Below are 19,863 nucleotides of genomic sequence, written 5' to 3' on the forward strand. Positions count from 1 at the left end.
AATCACCGGCCATGGCAGTAAAAGCTCTAGTGCTCATTGAATTCCTATGAGCATTGGAGCTAATACCACCATGGCCGGTGATTAAAAAAAGCCTAATGCGGCTTCATAAAAGCGGGCCAAAATGTGGTATTAGTAGAAAGGTAAAAATAGTTAAACATATAAGAAGAAGATAAGAATTGCCATACTGGTACAGACTGAAGGTTCAACAAGCCCAGCATCCAGTTTCCAAAAGTGGCCAACCCAGGTCCCAAGTACCTAGTTAGATTCCAAACAGTAAAACAGATTTTATGCTGCTTATTCTAGGAATACACAGTGGATTTCCCCAAGCCATCTCTGTTCATTCTTTATATGTACTTGAAAGAAACTGCATGAATCAAAGCAAATGCATACTGAGATTTAATGTGCGTAAAATGGACATTAGCATTTTAAAGAGGCAGATTAACACATTAATCCAAGTAATTTTCATATATTGCTTATAATAAAATCTTCAAAGTATAAAAGTCGTAATGAGTCTAATCACAGGCATTCCAATTTGTAGGATGATTAGAGATAACATCAAAGCATATTTTTTAATCAGCTTTGTTAACATTTGGATTTTTAAAATGAAAAGTAAAAAAATCTGACTTTCATACATACCACTTTCTACATTAAATATGCTGACATTGCATATACCACACATCATTCAATCATGTAAGTCTGAATTATTTACAAGTATTTCTCTATTGGTGGCCTATTGGGGAAGAACATAAAAAACTGCAAAAAAATGTACAAACTTTAGTATTACAAATTCAGTGTCCTTTTTGCACACATTATTCATTAAATAGAAATAACTACAAACAACGCATCTTCAAAGAACTTCCAACTACCTATTTATATTGTCCATATATGGACCTAGTGTTCTTTATAGACTGAGCGCAGAACATGAAGGACTTCCACAGTTACTTTCAGTTTTCCAATAATTTCACCATTGGACTGAGAATCAAAAACTGTAAAGAAAAAAAAAAAGCAAAATGTGTTATTCATTTTGTTTGCTGCATTTCAACATTTTGTCTAAGATGATATGTCAGACTAATGGGGCAAGAGTTTTACTCGTACTTCCTATCCCTAAAATAAGTCAGTCTAGTTTTCTACTGACCCTTAAAATACAAAATAATTAACATAGGAGAAACATTCCTCTTTTTATCCCCCCTCCATCAAGTGTGCTCTGTTTTATGGTTTAAGCTGCAAAGTTGGTAGCTTCTGCAAAATACTCATTTTATTTAAATTGGGATACAATAAAATGTAAATATATAATGGAATTGTATATATTGTAGCACCTTTCATACAACGTGACTGAATGCATCTTACAGCTATGTCTTCTTGAACCAGTCATTCTCAGAATGTGACCTAAAAAATCAGGGCTGAAAAAAATGCTCACTTAGCGCAATTCTATAAACCACATCTAGAGTTATCTGCAGTTTATAGAATATACATAGCGCCATCCATGTGATAAAATGTAGGTGCGGCCATTTATGTCAATGAAAACCTGGCCCCTAAATTGTGTGTGACATCTGGCTTAATCCACACACCTAAATTATGCATAGATTAAGCATGTTCTATAACAGTGTGACTAACTTTTAGGAATGCCCATAACCCACCCATGTCACTCGTATGACCACACCCCTTTTTGAGATCTGTGTACTAGAATTAGGCACCGACAAATGAATGGATGCCTCCTCCTTATATTTAATACTTCAATTATTTTTTTAAACTACCATTATAGTATATCGTTTAATATGGGGAAAGGTTACCTCCAGTGCTTGCAGCTATTATGACTTTAGAACTAGTCTTGTCAATATAGCTTTAATGCAAGCTAGAATTAGGCACACCATTTTATAGAACACACTTAGAAAATTGTGTGCATAAATTCTAATTAGTGCCAATAGAGGTCTCGTGTGCATATTATTTTATTTTTCTATACCGCCCAACCAATAGTTCTGGACGGTTCACATCAAGAGAACTGTTACATTTCAGTGAAAATACAGAGTCAGAGAATACATTTCGATAAAGATGTAAAATTACGCGGTGGACTCTTTTATCCTGAGTTTTGGTTTCTGGTTATATGTTTTCAGTGTTGTATTGTTTCTCTTGATTTTCAAATTAAAAATATTTACAAAAAAAAGATGTAAAATAAAAGACTATAACTATAAAATTAACATACAAATCTTTCAAACAGGTAAGTTTTCATCGACTTTCTAAATGCATAATAGGATTGTGTTTGAGCAACCAAAGAACTCATCCAAGAATTCGTTTTTCCAGCTTGGAAAGCAAGTGTCTTTTCCAAAGAACTCTTGTAACGACATGCTTTTGGAGTGGAATACATAAACATACCAGAATTTCTTGTATTCTTACTTGACATGTATATTTTAGATTGGGAAGATAGGTATGTTGGTAATAAACTGAAGAGTGCTTTAAAACAAATGCAACCAAATTTAAAGATGTCTCTGGCTTGAAGGTGTCTAGGGTATAAGTGTATGCATACATGTGGGAGAAGTGTATGTATAGATGGATAGTGTGTGTAGTAAGAGGAGATATGTTTAAGTGGTATCCAGGTGCTAGAATTGCAAGTTAATGGGACTGTGGTGTATGGGTAGGTAAGGAGTTAGTTGCAAGAGTGTGGGTTGGGGCAACTAATAGGACTGTGTCTCTCAGATGTCCCTCAGGCTATCAAGAATTACCATCCGCCTTTACACACAAAAAAGGAGGAGTTGCTAGTCATTAACTGTCCATAACCGATGGATTATAGAGAAATGTATATTGGTACTAGATCCTGGTATGTGTCACGTTAGGATAAAAACTTGTATTTAAAAATATTTAACTGTAACTATGGCAAATTTAACCTGTAACAGTATATTATGTATATTAGTATTAGATCCCTAGTGTGTGTCTAGTTATGATAAAAACTTGTATTGAAAAAACTTGCACTGTTAAGGATATCTTTGGCAAATTGTAACCTGTAAACTCTATATTATATTTGTTGGTATTAGATCCCCAGTTTGTATCGAGTTAGGCTACAACCTTGTATTGTAAGCTTGTACTGTAATGTCAAACTGTAACCTGTTAACTGTATATTATGTATGTTTAACCTGTAACCCATTCTGAGTTCTGTGGGGAAAACGGTATAGAAAACAAATATAATTAAATAAATAATTAAAAAAAAAAAATCTGTCAGCTATTTTCCTTGTGTCTCTGTGAACAGAACAGGTGTGTGTGTGGAGGTGTAGGAATGTATTACATATGTGTATGTGTGCATCTGAGATGCTGAGCGTGGGAGTGGAGTATGTGGGTATATATTTATGTGTTATGGAAATGTGTGGGAGAGTGCACGCTGGAAATATATGTGTGAGGAGAGTGAGGGTATGGGGTGTGTACTATAGTTCTTGAAATACAGTAATGATCATCATTCTACAGCTTCTAAAGTTTCTTATAGAAAACAAGATAAGGGATGCTTAGTTAAAGCACCTTATAAGATGCCCATGTTAAAGCTATTATATAAAGAGAAGAAGGCACCTACTTATCTTTATAAAATAGTACTAGCCAGGGATTCAAGACGAAGTTAGACAAGTTCCTGCTGAACCAGAACGTACCCAGGTAAGGCTAGACTCAGTTAGGGCACTGGTCTTTGACCTAAGGGCTGCCGTGGGAGTAGCCTGCTGGGCACGATAGACAACTGGTCTGACCCAGCAGCGGCAATTCTTATGTTCTTATCCACTGAACCAGATCTACCCACAACTCAGGAATGGACAAACAACAAGCAACTCTGCCTGAACACAAGTAAAACAGAGATTTTTTGGGTTCATCTGAATTCAAAATACTTTTTAGGAAGTATGAACTTCTTCTAAGGTCACAGATCAGGAATCTTGGGCTACTACTAGACTCATCACTGCAAATTCAAACAGCCTTTAAAAATTGTCCCTATCATTTATGGCAGCTATGAAATCTTTCTCCATATGTTGGACAGACGTCTGATCACAATGGTCCTTGCCATGACAACATCACAGCTAGACTACTGTAATGCCCTGTATGTTGGTCTAACCAAAAAGAATCTGCATCAGCTGCAACTAATTCAGAATGCTGCAACATGAATGACAGAAGGCTGCAAGTGGTGTGATATTACATCCTTTCTGCAAAATCTATACTGGCTTCCAGTACCTTACATGGCTAAATCTGTTTGATCAAGGTCCTCAGACAAAATGGGCAAGGATACTTAAAGAACAAACTAGCCTTTACACACCTCTGAGGTCTTCTCAAGGAGCATTACTATCTGTATTCTCATCAAAAGAAATGGTATGATGTCAAAGAGCCTTTGCAGGAGTAGCTACCACGCTCTGGAATTCACTCCCAGAGGTACTACATCTAACTCTACTTCACGAACCAGGTGGAAGCCTGACTCTTCTCCCAAGCTTTTAATATACAGGGTAACTGTTTAATACACTCATTTTGCACCAGGACCAGCTGCCCAATTCACGATTCGAATTGATTCACCAATTCACTTTTGGGAGAATCGATTCAAATTGATTTGTTTTGGCAAAAAATCAAACTCACAGGCTTTCCCTTTGCCACTGGAATCCTTCCATCTAATGTAAGTGTAAGCAGGCACTATAAGTTGGTTATAGTTGCATGAGTGAAGAGAGTGATTAGGAAGGAAGAGAGTCAAGTATTGTGCGAGATAAGTAGGGGCACCCATCATTCATATTTTAAAGATCGGGGTAGGGGTGGGTGGTAATATGGTCATATTTATGAGTACCAGTTAATAAAGAGCATATTTCTTCACCAATTGGAGACAGTGAAGCTCTCATGTTCAAGATCCTATCAGGAGAACATTACAATAGTCTAAGCATGATGTTATCACAGAGCGGGCTAATACGATGTGTACAGTACAAGGAGTTAAGATATGGTGAACCAGATAGATCAAATGCAGTTTATACAAACAAGTGCAGTATTTAAATCTTGTTTGTGGAATGAACAGCCATATCTTCACCAGTCAAAGAAGACAGAGTGTTATCAGAAGTAAAGGGGTGTAAAATACATAACTGAATTAGGAGCTTGCAATATTTGCTCAGAATCGTAATCACACTTTGCTGCGTTAATAGTGGCTTTGTAATGCATAGTGAGCCATTTGTATCTTGAAAATATATCAGTGAATTGAACCTTTATTCACAAGTGCTCAACTTGCCTGACTTACCACTTAAGGAGCAGAAGGTTTGGAGTAAACGATCACTTGCATCTCCCAGCTGCAGGAGGAGCAAGAATCATAAGTATTCCAAAGCTCACAATTCTAGGTTGATGTCTGTGTTTAAATAGGGATATGTGCAAATGACATTGGTGTAAGAGGAAGTTGCACAATAAATGTTTCTGTGGTAAGGTTCTACAAGTCACTGTAAGGGAAGATTTACTAAGGGTAGGGGATGCCTCAACATGAATTGTAAGCCCAAACTCCAACAAACAGTCCTGGGAAGAAGTGTTGGGGCTCTAGAGGATATATATGAAATACTGATGAAGGGAGATGGAACAGGGCATCCAAAACATGATCCACTTCATGATTAGGAAGGGTAATGTATCGTACTAATAGAAAAGTCAAGAGAAAAGCTTGAAAATCCATAATACAAGGTGCAGATGGGTCTTCAAAATGTAAATTAAAATTGCCTAACAAATGGGCAATGAGACTATAAGCAGTGATCATCTATTGTGGAGAGCAAAAGAGGTTCACAGTGGCAGGCAACAGACTAGTTCTCACCTCTTCCCTTTCGTTTAACTGTATGTCGAGTCTGCGTATCTTGTTTGTATATGTCTATTGTTTTAAATTTTGTACTCCTATTTTTATCATTGTAAATTTATGATGGCGTTTAATCAAATTTTCAATAAAACTTTAGAAAAACTTAAGTGGGTGAGGCAGAGCAATGGTAAAAGATAAATTCAAGCAGAGAATCAGATATGAGATGGAAGTGTCACACAGGGAGACTAAAGCCAACCCTCCTCTGCATCTACCTGTCCTATGGACATAGAGATAGGATAAACCTGGGGGGCAAACCTGATTCAAGTATAAAAGGTCGTATTCTGTTAGTCAAGTTTCTACAAGACACTATGGCCTGGATTCTATAAATGGCATCCTGATTGTAGGTGGCAGTAGGCGTCCTACCGCTGTCTAATCAGCCAATCGGGTCCAAGGCAAGCAGGCAGAAGCAGAGATAGAGGCAGCTAAAGGTAAGCGAAACCTGTATGGCAGTGTTTTTCAAGTTTTTGTTGGCCTGACACCACTTTCATCTTTATTACTGTTGATTTTTGCTGTTTCTGTAAAACTGATTGCCCCAACTATAATGATTAGTATGTAATACTGTGAATGTCCAAAATTTTCAAAACCGCAAATGAAGAGAATAGGTGGCCCTTACTCAGAATAAACAATTTATCTTAAATTGTTTGCTTTTTTACAGCAGGTGCAGAAACCACAAATCTTAGCTTCTGTCCGCATACAAGTTTACATTCTATAGGATTATTAATGTTATAAAATAGTAAATGCAACAGATGGTATAGTCCCAAATCCAGAAGTATAAAAAAAATGTGAAATTCAACATAGCCAGAAAAGAAGGAATTCAGAAGAATGTGATGAACTTACTGTCAATGTTTTGTTCAATAACATCGTTTCCATTTTTAAATATCTCTGTTAGACTGACATAAGCAAAGCCAATATCTTCACATTCAAGATCTTGCTCATCATCTGAAGGGTCACTAACCACAGTAAACTGCACACTACAAGGCAAACACACATACAGAAAATTTTATGAATAACTAGATGAAATCTTGTGATTTTAATAAACTGATTTTACAGGTCTGGATTTATATATATGGTTCAGTGTTAGGAAATGGATTGACCCATACATCAATAAATTAAATTTTAATAGGAATTTATTTAGAAGAAATGTGTGGAAATATCTTCATTATTTAGAGCCCCTTTTACAAAGCTGCAGTAGTGAGTCCCTGTGCAGCAAATGTGATGCAGCCCATAGGAATTGGGCAATCACATTTGCTGCGAGAGAATCATGACTGCGGCTTTGTGAAAGGGGCCCTTCGTATTTTGAATGCCTTTATAAAATAAGCATCATTTTTTGACACTTCACATAGGGGTACTATTATAAAATCAAAACATGGGGGCAATCTTCCAATAGCCCATATACTTGGGTACTTCTACTATGCAGACTTAAAGCTAATTCAGTAAAGTACTTTTATACTTTTTCTTTAAAAAATTAGCTAGCCTAAGCACATAACATTAGTACCTGTTATTTGTGTGGGACCTTAGGCAGGTGCAAAATGGTGCTTCTTTTAAACCGCTGATGGACCAAGGAAGGACATTTTAAAAAAGGTCAAGTAAAATGGCTTTGAAAACTGCCCTCCATATCTTTACAGAGCTTAAAATTGTTTAAATATTTACGATTCAGGATTGCTCAGTTCATAGGTAATGTCTAGGAGTGCCTGAAGAATAAACATTAGTAAAAGGCCATAACACTGCTATTTTTTTTTCCTCGCAGGTAAAGGGTCTCATGGAAAACTTAAAAATTGTCTTAGAAACCTAGAATTAATGCTGGAAATCATGAAACACTAGGTAACACCCAGATACCATTTCTGAACATGGCTTCTTTTTAACATTTTCAAGATTTTTACTACATTAATTCTCCTGGCTTCTTTGACAACATTTGACCTCATGTAAGAGACTTTTCTTCAACAGGTTTCTTATTATATACTTCCAGCTGTGATGCCTGGCTCCAAATCAGAAATAAACCCCCTCTTTTACTAAGGCGCGCTAGACGATTTAGTGTGCGCTAAATGCTAACGCGTCCATAGAATATAATGGACACGTTAGCATTTAGCGTGTGCTAAATTGGCTAGCATGCTTTAGTAAAAGGACCCCCAAATTACATTACATTAGTGATTTCTATTCCGCCATTACCTTGCGGTTCAAGGCGGATTACAAAAGGAGTTATCTGGCCATTTCCAGAGGAATTAAAGAGTAATCTAAAACAAATTCTGCCTGCACCCGATGCCTTACTGAATTGGCTGTCCAGTACTTAGCTAGTAGCAGCAACTTATACTTGTAAGCAATGCATAAATTCTATTATAAAATAAGACTATGGTAAGGATTTTGAATTCTGTTTATTCTATTATTAAGAGCTGAATTCTCCATGGTATTTGGCACAGACAAATTCAGAAAACCTTAGCATACTCTTAATATATAACGCCAAAGAGACTCTGATTGACAGCTATCTCTTTACTTATTTTAGTTTTCTAAAATGATTGACATGAAGAGGTCCTTACTTTTTTGATGAGAAAAGAAAAATAATAGATATTTTAACATGTATTGGGAAAGGTAACAAAATGTCAGTCTAAAAATGTATATACTGTATATTCAGACTTAATTTAATAGCACATTTATAACCCGCTTACCGTAATCATTAACTTAGCTAGACTGTCAAAGTTACAGGTAAGCAAATTGTCATTAGTACCTGGTACAATACAAAGTGATGATAAAAAATATAACAATTTAAATTCTTAAGTTTGAATCCTGTCAGGGTTAATATATCAATTCCTTCTGTATGTACAGAATAGCAGTTATGCATTTGGGAAGAGGAAATTGAAACTACATATCTCCATAATGTAGCAAAAACAAGGGCGAGTATACAGTATATAAAATATGGGTAAAATTGGAGATAAAGTAGGCCAGAGCAAAAGGTATATAGATAAGTGTTGTATATTTATATGCTATCAAATTCTGTTTCTATATCTATTGCTATCCTAGTCACTTACTTAACAGTGTAAAAGAGAGGCCAACTCAGAATCAATCAAAAACTGATAGTATCGTTTGGCAAAAAAGCTTTTTGTTTAAATTTTTTAATTTATAAAACAACATGCAACATAACTTGGGTCATTGTGGTTCCTTGAGTGCTCCAGCAATGGAACATAAAACTGGTAAGAGAGTTTTCCAGTTTATCCCTCTCTTTTTTACTCTACCATCCTCCCTCCATCCCTTAATCCATATGCCACACACCAAGCAAGATTACTCAGATTAGCCACTCACACCACCTAATTTCTCCATAACCATTCACTGTTGCAACAGTTCCCAAGTCCTTTTATACTTCCCCAGTCTCTCTCCAATACATACTTTTCCATGAGCCTCATCATTTCTACTCTTCTCACTCATATCTGAATGTCAGGGGCAGTGGTTTATTTCCAAGCTCTATCAATTTCACACTGTGCAGTTATCAAATGAATTATCAATTTTTCATAAGGCTCCATTTCAGTATCCTCTAACAGTTTAGGATTCATTGGACCATTTAAAATGTAATATTAAAGCGCTAATTTATTAGTTAGTTAGGGAAAATTTTTCAAACTATCTACATTGGGCCAAAGACTTTTTGTTTGCAGGCTTTGTAACAAATTTCAGTCACAAGCTTGCACACACTTTGGCTTTGAAACCTGTTGCCCATTCTGATTGGCAGTGATTGGCTGGCCCAGAACTTCCTCTCCCACATTAGAATTGACGTTGGGTGGTGAGAATTGGTCGGCTCCACGCTGAGGAAGATAAGCAGGGAGAGCTAAGAACTCGGCGCCAGCCTGTTCCCCGACTGCGGTGGTGTTAGCCTATTCCCCGATGGTGGCAATGGTAGCCTATTCACCAGCTGTGGTGGCGGCCTGTTCCCCAATGGCAGTGACTTGGGGGAGGGCAGTGAGAAAGGAAGCATGTTGGGGACAGCTGCTTTAGGCGAGCCGCACTCAAATGGCTAAAGAGCCGCAGTTTGCCGACCACTGACAGGCCAATGTGAAGAAACACCACCACAGGAGAAATATTAGTGGGGGGATCAAAAAAAATTTCTGTGTGACAGACAATTGTAATAAATCAAAGCCTATGTGAAGAAACACCACCACAGGAGAAATCATAGGGGGTTAAAAAAAAAAAAAAATTCTGTGGGACAGATAATTGCAATTTCCAAAGAAATTGCTTCTTACTGGTCTGCTAAACCATCTCTTTTCCCTCCAATCTGTTCAGAACTCTGCTGCATGCCACATATTTTGCCAATGTTACTTTTCCCACAATACCTCTCTTCTCAAGTCACTTCATTGGCTCCCTATCCATTTTCGCATACAGGTTTCAGGTTTACTAAAAGTTTGATATACTGCCTTATCAAACATCAAAACGGTTTTACAGTTTAAACTGTTATTACTGACCTACAAGTGTATTCACTCTGCAGCTCTTCAGCATCTTTCTTCTCTCATCTCTCCCCATACTTCCCCCCCCCCCCCGGCACTCCGCTCTAGATAAATCTCTCTTATTTTCCTCCTCCTCCACAGCTACTTCTACTTTGCTGTACTGTATGCCTGGAACAAACTGCTTGACTCTGTATGTCAAGCTCTATCTCTGGCAGTGTTCAAGTCCAGACTCAAAACCCACTTCTTTGAAGATGCTTTCAATTCCAAACTCCAACCCATCTTCTAAGCACCAATGTCTGTCTTTTCATTCCCTCTGTAGTTCCCCCACCTGAGCACTATGTATTGATGCACATTCTTGTCCAGTTTGTCTGTCTTGACTAGATTGTAAGCTCTTTTGAGCAGGGAGTGACTTTTCTATGTTTTGAATTTCTGGTTAGAGATAAATAAATCTATCAAATGCAGGATTCTTTAGGGCATCGGAAGGCCACGCTTTGGTGACAGATCATGAATGGCAAGAACTGAAGAAACAAGAGGTGGCCCAGAATCTAAGAATTCTACTGAACTCTTCTTTGTCAATTGAACCCCAGGTTTCTGTTCTAGTACAGCAATGACATAGAGACTTATTGCAGATCAGACAGCTACAACAGTAATCCATTGAGTTATTATATAAGAGTTCTTCAAAAAGTTTCTGACCTTTCATATTTTCATGGGAAATGGTTAGGGCGGGAGGAGTGGTAAGAGGGTATGTAGTAGAATGTCATGTGACTAGTCAGGCAGGCAAGCCGGCCAACCTTGCAGGTAGTGATGTAATTTGCTTTTGAGATATTTAATAAATAGTGTTTAAAAAAATAAAAGTGCGGCAACTTTATGAAGATCCCTCATACACATCATGTTTTATCATTTTAACTCCTTACATTAGGGTTTTCCTTTGAAGAATTTTAAAAGAACGCACCCTAATTCTGAAGGAACAGCACTGGCTCCTTGTGTAAAGAGTGGTGTTCAAAGCCCCAATGTTGGTTTTAAAGTTTTTCAATTAAATAAGGATCGCATGTCTCCTCAGGGTTTTCTGAGTGTCCTTGGACTTTTAGAATTTAAACTGCTAAATATGAGATGCAAGCCTTTTAGACTGTGGAATTCATCGCCCCTTCAGATCCGTATGAAAGGAATTATCTTTCCTATGTGAAACTCACTAGGACATGGCAGGTTAGTCAAACTTTTAGTAGCTTGTGACTCTATAAGAGTCATGTGGCTATATTTGATTGCTGCTAGTAGGAATGGTTTATTAATGGCCTGGAGTTGTATATATTGTAAGGTCAATATTCAGAAAAATTACTAGGAAATAATGTGAAGTATTTAATCTAGATATTTCAAATGGGCCCTATATTCAGCAGTGCTAAATGTGTAGCTAGCATTGGTGAATAAGCTGTTATAAATTTTATATATATATATATATATATATATATATATATATATACATATATATATATATATATATACAGCCATACTTATATGTAGAAGCACCAAATATTGGATCTCCAATGTATGAGCTATATTTTTAATATCATAAAACTCCATGCTTTAAGTATGATCATATTTTTGGCTTAGATGATCTAAGTAATAGGTAGTTTTGCCACATTTGAGTCAGCCATTTAATGGGAACAATATTCAGCCTGGAATAGTTAGGATTTTTGTAGGTGCTGTTTCAGGCTATATTATGCTCAAATATTCAAATACCTGATAAATTAATGGTACCTATTTGAGTATTTGGCAGCACCCAAAAATTATCCAGGTAAATTCCATGCTGTACCTGAATATCTAACCAGGTATAGCTAGGGCTGTTTCTTATGCGGTCCAACATGCCTGGTTAGCTATCTAGTCACCAGCACTGAATATCTACTGCATCTGAATAATTTCTGGTTCTACCCTGGCACCCCAGCAGTTGTCAGTGCTAATATACAGCAATACTATTCAGTTATATCCCACTCAATATTAGCGGTTGTGAAAATCAGTGTTATTTAATAGCAGGAATCTCAAGCTTTCCCTCCCCGCTCCACATATAGCATTATTGGGACATTTCTATAAGTGGGTGCCTCTAATTAAGCACCCCAATGGTGCATGGTAGAAATCTATTCTATAAAGAACCTAAGTGCCTAAATTATGTTATGGAATACTAGTGCAATCCAGAATAGAGTTGGTCTAAATGCAAATACCTAGGTGTAGCAAGGATATGTATAAATTACAGTAAGTTCTAGGTTATGTATATAAGTGGAAGCCCTGCTTATGTTCTTCCCATACTCCTCCCCTGTACACCCCCTTTTGAATGCATGCTATATTAGTTATGTGGGTATTTGTAGAATAGCACTTTGGCGATTGCTGGCATATATGTGTATAAGTATACACATATGCATGTATATATTAGTATGCTAAACATTTACACACATAACATGAGCATAAATGTGAGAGCCTAAGTTACTGAATTGTCACTTATATGTATATCTGGAAACACCTATAATGCTATGTGTCACATTTACTAAAGAGCCATACATTTTTGCACTTACCGCACTGCAAATGTTAAGGTGCATTAAGTATAAATCCTGTGCAGTAAATGCATCTGTGCTATATTTACCACAAGTGCACTGCATTACAAGCAGTGCCAGACAGCATGGGAGCATGTGTGCTATCAAGCACAGCTAAAACACAGTACCAGCAAAGTGACCAAGTTTCCAGCACAATAAAGTCCCCATGCCCAAGTTTCCATGCCCAAGTTTCCAGCACAATAAAGTCCCCCCACCCCTGCAATCATGCTCCTAAACCCTCAATACCAAGACACTGCTGCAATTAAGTCACTCCTCCTCCCTCCGAACATCCCTGGATCCTGAGACTAACCCAGGGGTCATCCATGGTAAGCTAATGAACCCTGGCAGATGTGCTCTCTCTCTCTTCTCTTGCCTGGCCCTGAGTTTGAAATAGCAGCCACTGACGCTTAGTGTCAGAAGCAGCACAGAATATTCAGCGTACCAGCTTGCGTTAAAAACCGCTTTCAAGGTTTTGTAAAAAAGAGGGGGGGGGGGTAAATTAATTACCTAGATTGAAGTTACAACTCTACAGCAGATTCCACAGTGTTGGAACTCAAAACCAATACAATTTTAGGGCAATTTTAAATAAAAATATGCTTGTATAAAGGTTCTTTTAAAATTAGATCACACCTAAAAGTATACACAGTGCAAAACAGAAGCAGGATTTGGGCCAAATATGGTCAGAATTAATGTATGTATTTGACAAAATATGTGCAATTGTGTCTACTGTACATTTACACATTTCAGTTCTGACAGACTAAACCCATTTATAGGTATAAAAGTTCAGCCACTGGTCACTGTGCTTCCTCTTAAAGCAGAATAGGACTTAATGAACACCAAACATATTAGTAAATAGCTATGATTTAAGGTGGCATCTGAATGAAAATAAAAATGAGATTAGTTATTTGCTATAGGAGATATAGCAATCTATTTCATTTTATTTATAGCACACCAATCTCAAAAGCTTGCACTTGGCAGATTACAGTATAAAAGTACAGATATACAAAACATAAAACAAACAAGACATAAAATGCTAGCAGATACAAATCTACTCGGACATAAAAGCCCAAGTGAAAAGGTAACCTTTAATTTGTTTCAGGAAAAATAAACAGAATTCAATTTGGCAAAGCTCCAGAAGTAGACATATCTAAGCAGTCAGCCCAGCAAATGAAAACATTTTTTGCCTGGGTGTCAGCAAGACAAAGTCTTGAAAAAGGGTTCGACTAATAAAGTCTTATCCAAGGATTGAAGACAGCAAGAAGGAATACAGGGTTATCCAACTTTTTTCATTAAGCAGGTCACATGATCAGAAATCCATTTCTGTGCCAGCTGCAAGATCCATTGGACTAGCAAGGCCCCATGAATTTTTTTTCTATGCAGCATATTCAGAAGTTAATTGATGGAGGTGCTGAGTTCAAGTCAGTGACTTACTTACAAATGCTATTTGTATGACTTTTGATGCCTGTTCTACTAAAAGGCCCCTGTGGACTGGTCCTTGTGGGGTTGGGTATGAAGTGCACAGACACAGAGCTGAACACTGGTCAGGGGATCAACACAGGGAAGTTTGTTTTACAACTGGAGCCTGATACAGCACAGGTTTCAAGCAGCAGCAATCAGTGTTTTTATTCCCCTCCCCCACTTATCAAGGTTTTCTTCACCAGTCTGTCTTAGTCATATTTTATGAACCTGCTTCCCCAATCTGGTTTCGCCAAAACAGCCCTAAAGTCTCTGGAAGTTAGTGGCTGCAGTTCAAATGCTTTCCAGATAAAGTTTTTCTCTTCCTATTTCTCTTTAATCAGATAAGTCACAGGTTGAAAGTTAACTTACCTCAGCCTGCAGTGGTGACAAACCATGTAACCCCTTGTGTACCCTCGTCTCTGGGCTTCCTCTTCCTCTCTTTAGCCTTGTCTCTGTTCTTATCTGAGGGTGTTTCCTGGTCTCCTCCCTTCCCTACTTTCTAGCTTTCTTGTGCTCATGTGATGTAGTCTCTAGCAAGGGGAGTAGTAATGTCTTATAGACTCTCTCGCAGCCCCACACAACGTAAGGGCCTGAATCAAAATTTCAGAGGCCATCGAAGTAGAACAGGAAGCAGAGGCAGCTTTTTGCTACCATGCATACCAATGCTTCCTCAGTGATAGGCTTGAAATGTGTGCACTCTGTAGCAGTATTGAGTACATGCTGTTCAACACATTACTGAATTTCACCAAAGAAGAAAGTGCTGGTGTGCTCTGCCATAATACATGCATGCACTGGATCAGGAAGGAGAGTGCCAATATGCTCAAGTATGCTATTTTTCCCATAGAACACATATTGAATGTCTGGGGTGGGGTGGAGTAAATAAATGAATGACTGATCAAAGATAATTAGGCACAACATCCTGCAGTACCTTAAACATTAAGATCATAACATCAGATTAGGGCTCAAATAGCTTTTGAGGAAAATCTCTGTTTGGTGTTAATTCCCTCCCGCCCATGCCAAGGCACAACTTTTTGATTTATAGTCTCTTCAGCCAACCAGGAACAGGGTATTGTTTTGGTAGGAATTTTTCAGCTCTATTTTTCTTCCAGGTGTAAGTACTTCTGCAACCACAGTATGGATAGGAAACCTTGTGCCACCAAAGCTGTTGCTCAGGTTACAGCTTCTGTCTCTGTGCAGACAGAAAATGTTCCCTAATCAGAGGGAGTGGTTCCATGTGCAAGCTGTCTTCAGCTTGAATTCCTCATGAAGGAAGTAAAGGAACTGAGAGAGGAGGTGGCAAGACTGAGAAGCATCCGTGAGAATGAGAGGTACACTGATGAAACGGATCATGAGGCATCAAAGATTTCTAGCAGTGGGGAAGAGGATCTGCTGAGAGAAGATTGATACTGTGACTCTACCCATCCGCAGTAACCATTATCTCTTTCTCTCTCCAAGAGATCCCATGTGCCTATCCCAGGCCCTTTTGATTTCAGACAGTCTGTCTCCTCCACCTCTTCTAGGAGACTGTTCCATGCATCTACCACCCTTTCTGTAAAAAAAATTTCCTTAGATTACTCCTGAGCCTATCACCTCTTAACTTCATCCAATGCCCTCTAATTCCAGAGTTTCCTTTCAAATGAAAGAGACTCAACTCATGCGCATTTATGCCACTTAGGTATTTAAATATCTCTATCATATCTCCCCTCTCCTGCCTTTCCTCCAAAGTATACAGATTGAGATCTTTAAGTCTGTCCCCATACGCTTTATGACAAAGACCACAAACCATTTTAGTAGCCTTCCTCTGGACCAATTCCATCCTTTTTATATCTTTTTGAAGGTGTAGCTTCCAGAATTGTACAAAATCATATTAAAACCACACAATTGCATGATCAGCAGGGCAAGAAGAGGCACTGTGGATCAATTTGGAAAGAGGGAATGGTAAATATATTTACATTGGTGTGATATACAGGCCTCCTTCACAGACAGAAGAAGTGGACAGAGATTTAATAGTAGACATTCAGAATATCTATAAAAAGGGGAAGTTTTACTAATAGGTGATTTTAACATGCCGGATGTTGATTAGGGTATCCCTACTGCGGGGTCTTCTAGAAGTAGGGAGGTCCTGGATTCTCTACAAGGAGAACTGTTCCAGCAGTTGGTAATGCAACCCATGTAGGACTTAGTGCTTACATACAGGGAACTACAATACCTCTTCAAAGTTCACAGTGGTTCACAAATAATGAAATATCTAATATTAGGTGCTTAGAAAAACATCCCTAGCTATCTAATAGGCTCACAATCTGACTAAAGCACCTGTATAAACAATTGCTTATATACTAAGGAATATAAAAAGAAGACCAAAAAATTCATAATTTAAACTCCTTAAGGATTGAAAAGAAAAACAGAATAACAAATTTAATCAAAATAAAAACAAGAGAGTAATTAAAGTTACATAAAAATAAGACTCTGTCGTATTAGACTATCCGCATTTCAAATAGATTAAATTCTGATGACATTAAACAAGCCACTATCGACTTTTCCAACAGCTGGGTGGCAGATGATAGCCGGAGATGTGATGTGCCAAAGATTCTCCACGCCAGCTCCAGACAGCACAGCCAGTGCACCCATATCTGCCTCCTCCAAGAGCCATCTCAATGTGCGTCAATGAAGGATATGGTAAGATGTTTATATGAATAAAGTAAATTATCTAAATTAAATAACAGTATCAAACCATATTAAAATGTTATTAAACTAAATATTAAATTAAATAATAAATTAATAATTAAAAAGATTACTAAAAAGAAAAAGAAAAGAAAAGAAACAAAAGAATACTAAATAAAGCATAAAAACATTACTAAGGCATGCTATAAAAACAGAACAAACACTGAAAGAAAATTCAAAATAAATTAACATAAACTAAACAACAGCCCAGTGCCACAACGAGCAGGTTCCAACAGCCTGTTCCAAGAAAGGAAGATAATAAAAGAGTGATGGTCCATCTTCTCACATATATCACCATGTCCTGAGCAAGAAAAGCTGGAGCAATGCAACGATTGAAGAAGGAAAACCTGGCACAGAACAAAGACAGAACCCAAACTCTATCAGATCCACCGCCGCAGTGTCAAAAAGGAGATCCACGAACCTCATCTGACCCAGCAGTGGCAGGCAAGATGGGCTGGCAGGACAAGAAGGTGCCCTGCAAAAGCTTTGATGAAGCTACCAGCCAGCACACTGAAGAAAGCAAGCTGGTACGATGGAGGAGACATCCGGTGCTATATAGGAAGGCATGGAGACACCAGCCAGCAAAATGAAGAAAAACACCTAGTACGAAGGGCTGAGTCGGTAGATAAATCCTTTGACTTCCGACGTTTCTGGTACCCATGACTCCATCTCTAGGTACCTGGTAGGGCTGTGGAGTTGGTAGATAAATCCTTCGACTCCAACTCCTCAGTTTCTGGTACCCATGACTCCGACTCTGAGTCTGACTCCAGTACCCAAAATTGTTTCCAACTCCTTGACTCTGACTCCACAGTCCTGCGAAAGATGATACAGCTGGCAAGAAACGGAGCCGACATGAAGCAAAGCCAGCATGTAGCAGAGCCTAAGCCCTCAAAGAGTAGACAAACAAAATCACACTCCCCATGAAACAGGTAGGGCCTCATTTCAAGTAAGGCTTCACAATTGTTTATCTGTTAATGGTTGAAATTCCAAACCTACATCTTATTAATTAACTAGACAGCTTCTTAACATAAAATAAAATCAAAGAAAAAACTAACTAAAAGAAAGCTAAAAGAAACCCCCCCCCCACAATAAAAAGGAATAAAATAAATCAACATAAAATATAAATTCAAAAATAAATTAAGGGATACTGTAGCCCAACATCCTATGCGGACTCCATCTTGGGGAAAAAAGTGTTTCTTATAGTACAGTGGGTAATCATCTGATACCCAGTGATCACTGCATGTACAGTTTAAAACACATTAAAACGGGTATAGAGAGGGCTTGTTCAGATGGGGGATTACATCAAGGAATTGTTGTCTGGATGGGAACGTCTAGGAGTAGAAATGCAGTAGATAAAACTGAAAGGAGTTATTGTAAGGGTGACAGACATTTTATGAAGCAAGTAAGTAAAAGTAAGAGGACAAGAAGGCTGGTTTGGTTCTCAAAAGAAGTAGCTGGGAAGGTAAGGAATAAGAGGTTAGCTATCATAAGTTACAAAAGATCGCAGAATGAGGAAGAGAGGCAAAAATATCTGGAAAAGTTAAGAGAGGCTGGTCAAGTACTCAGGAAAACAAAGAGGCAAATAGAAGAAAAAATAGTCGACATGATAAAATGAGGAGACAAGACTTTTTTAGATATATTAGTGATAGGAAAAAGTGCAAAAGTGGCATTGTGAGACTCAAAGGTGAAGGGGAGAAATATGTAGAAGCTGATAAAGAAAAGGCTGAATTGCTTAACAAATATTTCTGTTGTGCTCATGGCTGAAGCACTGGGAGCGGGACCACAGAAGACACATGCGTATAGGGATGGAGAAGTGGTAAATCCTGATCAATTTTCAAAGGGTTGTGTTCATGAGGAGCTAGCTAAATTAAAAGTAGGTAAAGCGATTGGACTGGATGATGTACATCCGATGGTGCAGAAGGAACTTAGGGAGATTCTGGTGGCTCCGCTGACTGACTTTTTCAATGCTTCTCTGGAGTCGGAAGTAGTGGTACGCATCAATTGTATTGTGCTGGATCCTAATAGAGTTGTTTTTATCAGATTCTAAAAGAAGTAAAAAACACTCAAGAAGTCAGAATGACCTGTGATACATTATCAGACAGTTTCAAGGCAGCCATGGTTACTCTCACAACATCCAAGATGTGACAGGAATGGGGATCTAATTTTAGCAAGGGAACGGCTCTTCCATTTAGGTGCTAAGATTATAAAATTAGGAGGTAGCTGCTTACAATTTTAACACCCTAGGTGAAGCTGTCTTTTTTTTAACCTTTATTTTTTTGTTAAATGGCTGTTTCTGTTGTATATGCCAGCAAATACACAGGTACCCCTGCTTGTTCTTGCATAAACTTTACAAAAGGTTCTACATTCAGTTAGCCTTTTGTAAAATACCCCAGAAATTTTGAACACCTCAACTTGAACATCCTTTTTCTGACATATTCAATGCACAATGAGGCTTCACATAAGTTATACATGAATGTGTTACAGGAGAACATACTTTGACATATTTTGTCAATTTTTACCTTCTATTATTTGACTCAGGTTCTTCAAGTAATTTCTTTAAGACATCTCTTCTTTCTTGGTTATTCTCTTTATCCACATAAATCACTAAAACAAATAGCATAAATGATTATTTCCTGCAAATTGAGTTACTTTGATTTTATTTTTTAAAGACAGAAAAGATGACTGTTTCTTCCTCAGTGCTCCCTTAAAGCAAGGAAAAGAAAGCAGCAATGAAAGCTGGAATTTAATCTGAACACTCATGTGATCTGATGTCATGTACTGGCAGGTTTATGTGCACAGTGTCAAGAAAGCTACAAGCAACATCTAAGTGTGCCACATAGCTGTCATTTTCTGTTAATGGCACAGGCAGTCA

The 19,863-nt window shown here is 37.8% G+C and overlaps 1 protein-coding gene across 2 annotated transcripts in view; it reads right to left on the reverse strand.

The window, feature by feature from the left end:
• Window positions 1-373: 373 nt before the first annotated feature.
• Window positions 374-19,863, reverse strand: part of RPGRIP1L (RPGRIP1 like) — a 326,668-nt gene continuing 307,178 nt past the window's right edge. For both annotated transcript variants that reach the window (XM_033943001.1, XM_033943003.1), the window contains 3 exons: window positions 19,511-19,595; window positions 6,653-6,786; window positions 374-986 (listed from right to left, as the gene is read on the reverse strand). In XM_033943001.1, the coding sequence (XP_033798892.1) occupies window positions 892-986; window positions 6,653-6,786; window positions 19,511-19,595 (314 nt within the window). In that variant the 3' untranslated portion in view covers window positions 374-891. The remainder of the gene's footprint in view (window positions 987-6,652; window positions 6,787-19,510; window positions 19,596-19,863) is intronic.

This window comes from Geotrypetes seraphini, chromosome 4, assembly GCF_902459505.1.
Source record: "Geotrypetes seraphini chromosome 4, aGeoSer1.1, whole genome shotgun sequence".
NCBI lineage: Eukaryota > Metazoa > Chordata > Amphibia > Gymnophiona > Dermophiidae > Geotrypetes > Geotrypetes seraphini.